Raw genomic sequence first — 9,974 nt, forward strand, 5'->3', positions numbered from 1 at the left:
ATATTTATTGAGTTACAGACGGACTAACTGTTATTAAATTGCTAGAGTTTATTAAAGTTGAATTGGCATGTTATTATTTATTTAAAGATTGATGTGATTATTATTTATAAACTTGGTGTTTTTATTTTCAAAATAAAATTAATAATTAATTTATACAAAAATTAAAAAAATTGCAATCTAAAAATGAAAATCGTGATTGTGATTGATTGTTCATTAATCTTCTCTTTGTTTCCTCATAAAAAGGAAATGGGGCCCACAACATTCCGGAGTTGTAACTAGAATGTAGTTGACAGAACTTAGATTTAAACTTATTCTAGATTTAACCACATTGTGTTGCTTTTTAAAGTTTAATTCAAATATTTTTTGTTTAGAATGAAATTTATTTTTTAATTAGTAGAAATAAAAGTTAGTTAATTAATAATGGTGAGTAATTAATATTTTTAAAAAACTTAGTTTTTATCAAATTAATATTATACTGATATTTAAAATGTTATTAGTTTTATATTGTTTATTAAATTATAATTAATTATATTTACATTATGACATCATAGATATCAATCAGTGATTATTACACAAACAAAGTCGTAGCGATCACGGGGTCGACGGGGTTCATCGGGCAATGTTTGTTGGAGAAGTTGCTTAGAAGTTGCTCTGGAGTAAAAAAAGTTTTTCTTCTAATCCGAGCAAAGAAGAATTTATCCCCACAGGAGAGAGTTACTAAGATGTTGGAGTTACCGGTAAGATTTGTGTTTGTAATCTTAAAAAAAAAATTTTCAACACAAGTTTTGTTATGATTTCTAACTTGTTAAAATGTCAGCAAAGTGTGGTGGTTAAAAAATTTGGCTTTACTACATTAGGTTTTGGGTTCAATCCTTACTAAGCTCATGCTGTAGCACTCTTGAGTAAGGCGCTATAAACGGTATGAACTCCTGCTGAGCCAGCACCTAATCAGCAGCATAATTACTGGGCAATTATAATCTCTATAATATCCCAAACTGCCACAGGCAACTCGAGACTGGGTCAGGGTAACTAATGTTACTCTATGTTTAAGTTGTCACGCTGACCTGTCTACATCGAAGATAAATAAATACATAAATGGAAAAATATAAAAATTTTGTTGATTTAATTTTTAGATATTTGAAAGATTGATAAAACTTCAACCGAATGTTTCTGATAAACTAGTTGCAATTTCTTGTGACATTGAAAAACCAGGATTTGATATTAATTCGGAAGCCCTGGAACTACTTCACAATGAAGTTGAAATTTTCATTCATTCGGCGGCAACACTAAAATTTAATGAACATCTGAGGTAAAAAAAATAAAGCAAAAATAAATTTTTTTTCTAAAAGTAATGTCAGTAAACCTCAATAACTAAATTATTTAGGTTATTATATTTACACATATAACATTTATAAAGTTAATTTAGGAATTTTTTTTCTTATTTTTCTAAAATTTATGACAAAAACACCTTTTCAACAGATTAGCGTTTACAGTAAACACTCTTGGAGTTCGAACAATGTTGGAAATTTGTCGAGGGATTAAAAATCTAGAATGTTGTGTTCATATTTCTACCGGTAACCAAAAACTTTTTTACATTTTTTTTTTATGTCTAAATTCGTTAGTTATTGTTTGTTTTTCATATTTAATTATCCTCGATGTGGGAATGTGGACTTCACAACCTAAACATAGAGTAACATTAGTTACCCCGACCCAGTCTTGAGTTACCTGTGGCAGTTTGGGATGTTATAGATTATAATTGCCTGATAATTATGCTGCTGATTAAGTGCTGGCTCAGCAGGAGTTCATACTGTTTATAGCGCCTTACTTAAGGGCATTACAGCATGAGAGCAGTGGGGGTCAAACCAATAACCTTTTGAAGTAAAACCAGATGTGCTGATCACGACATTACGCTGCTTGTCCGTAGTTTTTAATTTTTTTCAACATTTCTCTTCCAGCTTATTCATATTGCGATCGCAAGAAGATTGGGGAAAATATTTATCAGACCGGATGGGATTTTGATAAATTGCACGACTCCATGAAGTGGATGAACGATGAGATGATCAGCAAGCTTACCCCGGATATATTAAAGAACAGGTGAAAGTTTGTTTATTAAAAAAACAGGTTTAACGTTTGGGTGAACAAATTGCTTTAAGAGTAAATAAATAAGTTAAGCAGCAGCATAATTATCGGGCAATTATAATCTATAATATCCCAAACTGCCACACGCATTTGACTTTCCCACATCGAGGATAAAGATATATACAAAAAAAAGTTGTATTGAGTTCAATCACATGATATATATACTTTATAAAGCCAGTATTGTTAACTGGCATTAAGGTCTGGGTAAATTGATTGTTACTTAATCAATAATGGATATACTGTAGTGCTTGCTAGTGTTACAATAGCCAGACAGCTAGTGCACATTAGCAGCTAAAATCTAGTCCATTCATTTAACTTGAAATCTTGTGTTGATTTCTGCTTTGTATATTTCACACAAATACCTTTGCTATGCTTAATTGACTTAAATGCTTTATAAGATGTTGTTTATTACAATAAGTTTAGTTTTTAACAAACTGGTCCATTTACCATTACAAATTCTTTTACATATTACAATTGTACTAAAATTATAATTGACGACTAGTCTTAGGAATATTTTTTACGCTGTAAATATGAAAGTTAATCTGAATGGAAGTGTTACTTTAACAACTTAACTAGTTTTTGTTTAGTTTCTCTTTCTCTTCTTACTTAAAAGTAAATAAATTGATTTTTGTGGTTTATATCACTTGGGAATAACTGGTTTAACATTTTATAAAGTTAACCTTACGGAAATTTTAAATACATATTTTTGAATTTTAAACTTCATTTTAAATTTGAACATTTAACATTATCTTTGTTTCAACAGACCAAACACTTACACATTAACCAAGGCATTTGGAGAGGAGGTGATAGCCAAGGAAGGTCAAGGGTTGCCCATCTGTATAGTGAGGCCCAGTATTGTGGGAGCAGCTATGTCAGAACCTGTTCCTGTAAGTACTTTTAAGCTAGGGTACTGGGTTTGATTCCAACTGCTGGCATGTTGTAGCAACTTTTAATAATACTGAGGTCCCAGATTTGATTTCCACTGCTGGCATGTTAAAGGATTTAAATGTAGGACCTAAAATTTTGGGTTTAATTCCCATTGCTGGCATAATGTTATTTTCTCAAGTAAAACCTAAGGATTTTCACTGCCATGTTGTAGTCTCCATAAGTAAGAAGTTTGATTTTTAATGTTTTTTGTTTAAGTGTACTTATATAAGACTTGAAGTTCTGGGTTTAATTCCAGCAACTTTGATGTAATAATGTTCTTGAACGAGAAATTATGAAATTGGTTTTACTAGATCCCAAATCGATGTAATTAATAATATTAATTTGCCATGTTAGTTAGCTTAGTGAGGGTTTCTTTAAGGGTTTTATAAATTAAAATTTTATAAATTGGATATTCAGTATGTTTTACTTTATCATTTTAAAAGTATGTTATAAGTTATTTTGTTAAAGTAAAAGTAACAGTTTATGAGTAAGATGTTTGTTTAATCACTTTCTCTTACCAAGCCTTAAGATTAATAAACAAACCTTATCTGAAAGTCAATAAATCCTTCACTTGTACAACCCAACAGACTGTGCTAAAGTGGTTTAGAGTTTGTTGATCTGTTGGTACTAAAATGACACAACACAAAACTAAATTGATTTGACTAAATGATAACAATGCTCAAATATTTAAAATTTTAATTTATTTTTATTGAATTTTTTTTCTGTTTTTTGTTAAAATTGTAACACATTAAATATTGTTTATTTGTTTTAACTTATTGCTTAACATTATTTGTAAAAGAGTAAAAATAATTTAACTTTGTTAAATATTTAAAATAATTAATTATTTGTAAAATTAATTAAATCTCGCCCCAGGGCTGGTGCTCCAATTTGAACGGGCCGACGGGGTTATTTATCGGGGTTGGGAAGGGGTTATTGCGGACCGTACCCGCTGCACAGGACACGGTAATGGATATTATGCCGAGCGATTACATCGTGAATGGAATTCTGGCCGCTGGGTGGCACACTGGAGTTTGTGCTAGCGAGGGGAAACTTGGGAAGTTTACCCCGAAATTAAGTGAGTTTTTTAAATTAAAATTAAATAATAAATTTTAAAAAATTTAAATTAAAAATTGGTTAATAGATGTAAAGTTTGTAATGTTGTATTTAAAGTTTATTTTATATTATATGCTAAAATATAAAAGTATTAGTTGCTTGAATTGACTTCAAAGCTTTTACTTAGCAACATCTGATTATAATTTGTATGACTTTTTATAATAATTGTGATTATTATAAACTTTAAATATAAAACTGTATTTTATTTCTTTGAATTTGGCTTTATTTAGTGTACAGTTGATTTCAAAATAAAAAAAAATTTAAATAATTTTTAATTTAAATAAAACATTTTTTACAAACTTTTTTTAAAAATTGTTTTTTTTTTCTTACAGATGGCCGACCTTTGACCTACATACCATCATCGAATGACCTTGAACTTCTGGGGTTAGCCGAACAACATGAAAGTTCAAAGGTCACAGAAAGAAGGGGTCAAATCCCAATTTATAATTTTGTTGCGAGCAAAACCACGCCAATAACTTATGCAAAGTGGAGTGAGTTTAAAGTGTTTACTCTATTTAAAGTGTTTACTATTGCAATTGTAAATTGTTCTCAATTTTAAACATAATTTATTTTATTTGTCCTTAATGTGGGAAGGTCAACTTTGCAACCTAAACATAGAGTAACATTTGTTACCCCGACCCAGTCTCGAGTTGCCTGTGGCAGTTTGGATATTATTAAATACAATTGCACGATAATTAAACTGCTGATTGGTTTTTGGCCCAAGCACCTAAGACTCTTTAGCATAAAAGCAGTGGGGATTGAACAGGGGACCTCATGTAGTAAAGCCAAGTGTTCTCACCACTACACCATGCTGCCGGCACTTGCATTGGTTTTCATTGTTAAAATTAAATACTAAAAAAATATTTTTTTATAATCTATTTATTTAAGAGTTTGAATACTATTTTAAATTGTTAATTTAGTATTTACATATATTTTAATTAATAATAATTTTTTTTTTTAAACTTATCAATATTTTTAGATGAAATTGTGAATGAATCATACCAGAACTATCCGCTAGACCAAGTTTACAGATTACCCTCCATCCAACTCATACCAAACAAGTTAGTAATTTGATTTATCATCAATGTGGTAACGTTGTTGTCTAATTATGGAGAAAACTTCTGTTACCACAACTCCTGTTTCAGAGTGACTTGCAGTTTAAAATATTGTTGGTTTTGTCTGTTTTCGCTGACTGGCTGATATTTCAGCACAACAAAAATATTAATATTACCTTTTAATATAATGTTATTATTATGCTACAGTGGGGATCGAACCTAGGACCTTTAGGTTTTACGTTAACATATTTAAATATTTTATGACATCATAAAGTTGTTTGTTATGTAAGATGTTGTCAATTGTTATTTATTCATTAAATTTATTATATTTCGTTTTATTAAAATTATTAGAAATTAAAGTTTAAAAATAATTTAAAATGAAAACACTTAAAGTTATTATATTTGAACCAAATTTTAAGTAACTGAACTTTGTTTACTTTATTATTCATCGACTTTTACCATTTTTAAGATAATATTTGTTTTGTGAAGAACTAGTTTAATTTTATATTTATCAAAATAACCTTTGTCCTACATTTTAAAAGTTATCATTTTGAGATAGTTGTGCTTTTTTAATAAATATTTTATTTATACCAATATTTAAAGAATACTATTTAACACATATGACTGTATACATGATATTGATATATTGACCTTAATATTTATTAAGGTTTCATTGGTTTATATTTTATATTTTAACCTCCAATATTTTCAGATATTTGTACAGAGTTGTCTCCTTCTTAACCCAGTACATTCCAGCTTATATTGTAGATGCTGGGAGGATTCTAACTGGGCATAAACCATGGTAAGTTAAAGTTGAATCTTAGGGTGAGAATGTGAGTAAAAAAATTAAAATACATTTACAGTCTTTGCTGGTGTTACGGGACGTTATATTAATCTTCTGTTGGGATTAAAATCAAAGTCCCATTGTGTAGTATTTGATCCCCACTGCTTCCATGGTGTAGCAGAGCACTTTAAAGTGCTTTAAAATATATAATTCCTGCTAAAAACCAATTGGCAGATTAATTTTATGGCAGAGTGCTTTAAAACATTCTAAACTACCACGGTTAACTTGGGCTGCATGGTTTAGTGGTAAGAACACTTGCTACACCACACATGAGGTCGTGGGTTCAATCCTCACTGATCTCAAGCTGTAGCGCCCTTGAGTTAGGCGTTATAAACAATATAAATTCCTGCTAAGCCAGTACTTAATCAGCAGTTTATTTATCAGGCAATTATAATTTATAATATCTCAAACTGCCACAGGCAAGACTGGGTCGGAGTAATAGATGTTACTCTATGTTTGGGTCGGGCATTTAACTTTTCCACGTCGAGGATAAATAAAACTTGAGACTGGGTTGGCTTATTTTTGTACTAAAGTATTTATAAATTTAAACTTGTGCAACAATCTTGTTATCTCCATTTTAGGTTGTTACGCATCACCAACAAAATGAACGATGCCATTCAAGTTCTCCACTTTTTTATCTCGCAACACTGGGACTGGGACGTCGACAGTGTTTCCAATTTATTATCATGCATGGGTGAACAGGACAAAAAGGTGTTGCCAAATTATTTTGTTAAATAGATGAATTTGTTAAAACCTAATTAATTTAATTGGTAAAATTTTTAATTAGTTTTAGATTAAATGTTAAACCTTTTATTTTTTAACTTTTCAGACTTTCTACTTTGACCCCCGTTGTATAAATTGGCATCGTTATATGGAAAATTATGCAAAGGGAACTAAAAAGTTTATCCTTAAAGAGAATTTAATCGGATATCCTGCCGCTAGGAGGCGCTTACAACGGTGAGTGAATTTAAATCAGATTGTGTTTAAATTTCCAGACTTAATGTTTTCTAACATCTTATTTTGCCCCGACTCAATTTTAGATTGTATTAGCAAATATCAATTTACTTCAAAGCATGGTTATAATCTTTCATTAACATAACCTAGTCTCAGATTGATCTGCTTATAGATTAATTCAATATTTAACAAGACAAGGCTGTCTTTTTCGTTTTTTATCCTCAATTTAGGAATTTAAATTCTTACGATAAAGAAACATTTGTTACCCTGACCCAGGCTCGAGTTGCCTTTTTTTGTAGTTTGGGATATTATTAATTATAATTGCCCGATAATTATGCTGCTGATTGATTTTTCGTTAAGTAGTAGTGAATAGCATTTATACCGCCTTAACCAAGAGCACTACAGCATAAGAGCAGTGAGGTTCAAACCCAGGACCTCACGTACAAGGAAAAAAGAAAGCTTAAATCCTTTTTAAAGTAATTGTAAAACTAAACCTAATATTTTGCAGGTTACGAGTTCTCGGTTACTTTCTCCAAACAACTTTGTTTCTTCTCAGCTGGAGGTTATTGATCCATAGAAGTAATTTTGCTCACAATGCGTGGCAACTTTTCATCTCTCTGTGGTTTAAATTTCTAAGGTTTTTTCATATTTCGAGCACTTTGAATAAGTCTAATTTCTTGTCTAAATTTAGTGGATAAAAAAATTTAAGTTTTTGGTATATAGATATTTTCGCAAATCATGTGTGTAAAATCTCCATTTAATTGACAGTAAGACATTTATTATTAACCCCCTTTACCCCAATCCCCCCTTCTAAAAAATACCCTTTTGTTTTAGAAAAATTTACTTTTTTTCTTAAATTTCTGTAAAATGTTGTTTAAGAATTTTTTTTGGAAATATATTTATTGGTAAAATGATTTTTGGCACTATGGCAAAATATTTATTTAAAAAATGTTCTAATTTTGTTAAAAAAATTAATTTATTTGTGTTTTATCGACTTAAATTTATAGATGATTAAAAAATGATAAACTAAAGATTTAAGCTTTAAAAAAGTGCTGTAATTTTAGTTAATTATTGTTTAAAATCTGTGTTTTTTTTGTGCTAAAATTAGTCATATTTCGGTGCTGTAACAAAATCTCAAATTATTTCTGTATTAGAAAATTTTTGTAGTTTTGTATTTTTGTTGTTTGCACCAGTAGCAGTTGAAATTACTTTTATGCAATTATGCTAATTATTAATTATTATTATTGTAAGTTAGGGTTGTAACCGTGATGTGTCTTTTAATTTATGTTTGCACTAGACTTGTAACCTAGTTATGTTGTTTTTCACAACTTGTGTCATATTTCAGCTACAACTGTGATTATTATGAATATTCACTTTTAAAGAAGCTCATACGTATAAAAATATTTAATTGCAAATTCTTTCAAATCTTAGCCATGAAGAAATTATTTTCTGAAGCTTTTTGTGCCGTATAATTCTGTGAATTTTTAATTAAAAGAAATTATTTAAAAATGTGTATTTTTGTATATTTTATTTATTCGTAATATAAACCGGCAGCATGGTGTAGTGGTAAGAACACTTGCTACGCTACACATGAGGTCGTGGGTTCAATCCCCACTAAACTCATGCTGTAGTGCCCTTGATTAAGGTGCTATAAATGGTATGAGCTCCTGCTGAGCCAAAACTTAATCAACAGATTAATTATTGAGCAATTATAATCTATATAATATGCCAAACAGCCACAGGCAACTCAAAACTGGGTCGGAGTAACTGATGTTACTCTATGTTTAAGTCGCGCATTCGACTTTCCTACATCGAGGATAAAGATATAAACTACGTTATCAACAAACAAATATATTTTTAAGGATAAAGATATATACAAAAAAAAAAGTTGGCCAGCTATCTAGTATTTTAATAGCTCAATAACATCTTTCACCCTTTTTTTACCCAGTCTTAAGTTGGCTACAGCAGTTTTAAGTACTTTCATTTAATAAATTGTTTTGGTATAAATTAATATTCCTACCAATTTGCTGTAGAACACCACTACAAAGAAGGAAGCAGTGGGAATCAAACCCCGTAATATTTATTCCAATAAACTAGGCAAAGATTATCTTTAATAAACCGGTTTTATTCGGAAATTATTAGTAAAAATTTTTTATTAGAAATGTACATTATCATTTACCCTTGAATAGTAAGCACCAGTTGATTAGGCAAGACTTGGTAAAAAGTAATTTAACAAAAGTTAAAAATAACATTTTTATTGAGGACAAACGTTTTAAATTCCAAAAAAGTTATTGTTAAGCTTTTAACTGTAATACAAATATTTTAACACGTTTATTTTTAATTACAATATATTTTTAATTAATAAAAGTATTAAATAAACAGTTTTAAAAATTAAATTTATTAACCAGGTTACCATTATTGTAACCACTAAAGTCGCTAGAGATTAATGTTTGGTTTTTATTTTTACGCAGACAAAAACGTTCGAGATGATTTGTGATTTTTTGTTGTTTACTTTTTTAATTATTTATTTATATTTCTCGGGTTAATTGGGTTTATTTAACCAGACAAGCTGTTTTAGAGTTTAGATTAAATGTTATTAACAAAATATAGCAAGTTAATTTAAGTTTATTTATCGAAAGTTTTTAAAAACTAGTAAAAAGCGGGAAGAATTTTATTTAAGTAAATATTTGTTTGAAAGTTAAGTAAAATAAGAAGATTGTTTTAATGGCTTTTACTTTTTTGCTTGTTTTGTTAATATTGTGAAAGATATTTCAAGAAATTTATAATGTTTTTGTTTATGTTGTTTCTTTTAACTAAATAACAGTAAAGTTTAAAAATAACCTAAATCAAATTTTTAGTTTTAATGGAGACAGTCAGACAGTCAACTATTCTGTTTTAAATATCAAATATCTTGTAATAGTAGATTGACATTTCAATTTTTA

At 29.2% G+C, this 9,974-nt stretch overlaps 1 protein-coding gene across 1 annotated transcript; it reads left to right on the forward strand.

Annotated features, from left to right (window-relative positions):
- The first annotated feature begins 326 nt into the window (after positions 1–326).
- Positions 327–8,529, forward strand: LOC145755061 (fatty acyl-CoA reductase 1-like). The gene is made up of 13 exons (XM_082571265.1): positions 327–423; positions 552–737; positions 1,134–1,309; positions 1,480–1,574; positions 1,956–2,094; positions 2,903–3,026; positions 3,940–4,141; positions 4,512–4,670; positions 5,159–5,240; positions 5,947–6,036; positions 6,660–6,789; positions 6,908–7,035; positions 7,541–8,529. Exons 1-13 carry the CDS (start codon positions 421–423, stop codon positions 7,728–7,730), a joined length of 1,704 nt encoding a protein of 567 aa, XP_082427391.1. The 5' UTR covers positions 327–420; the 3' UTR covers positions 7,731–8,529.
- Positions 8,530–9,974: the final 1,445 nt, after the last annotated feature.

Source organism: Corella eumyota, chromosome 1, assembly GCF_963082875.1.
Source record: "Corella eumyota chromosome 1, kaCorEumy4.1, whole genome shotgun sequence".
In the NCBI taxonomy this organism is placed as follows: Eukaryota; Metazoa; Chordata; class Ascidiacea; order Phlebobranchia; family Corellidae; genus Corella; species Corella eumyota.

Bases quoted from the DNA above. Each gene is read 5' to 3' on its own strand.
- LOC145755061 (XM_082571265.1), top strand. The intron at 1,575-1,955 runs GTAACCAAAAAC...TTTCTCTTCCAG, and splicing joins TTGTGTTCATATTTCTACCG to CTTATTCATATTGCGATCGC. The intron at 3,027-3,939 runs GTAAGTACTTTT...ATCTCGCCCCAG, and splicing joins CTATGTCAGAACCTGTTCCT to GGCTGGTGCTCCAATTTGAA.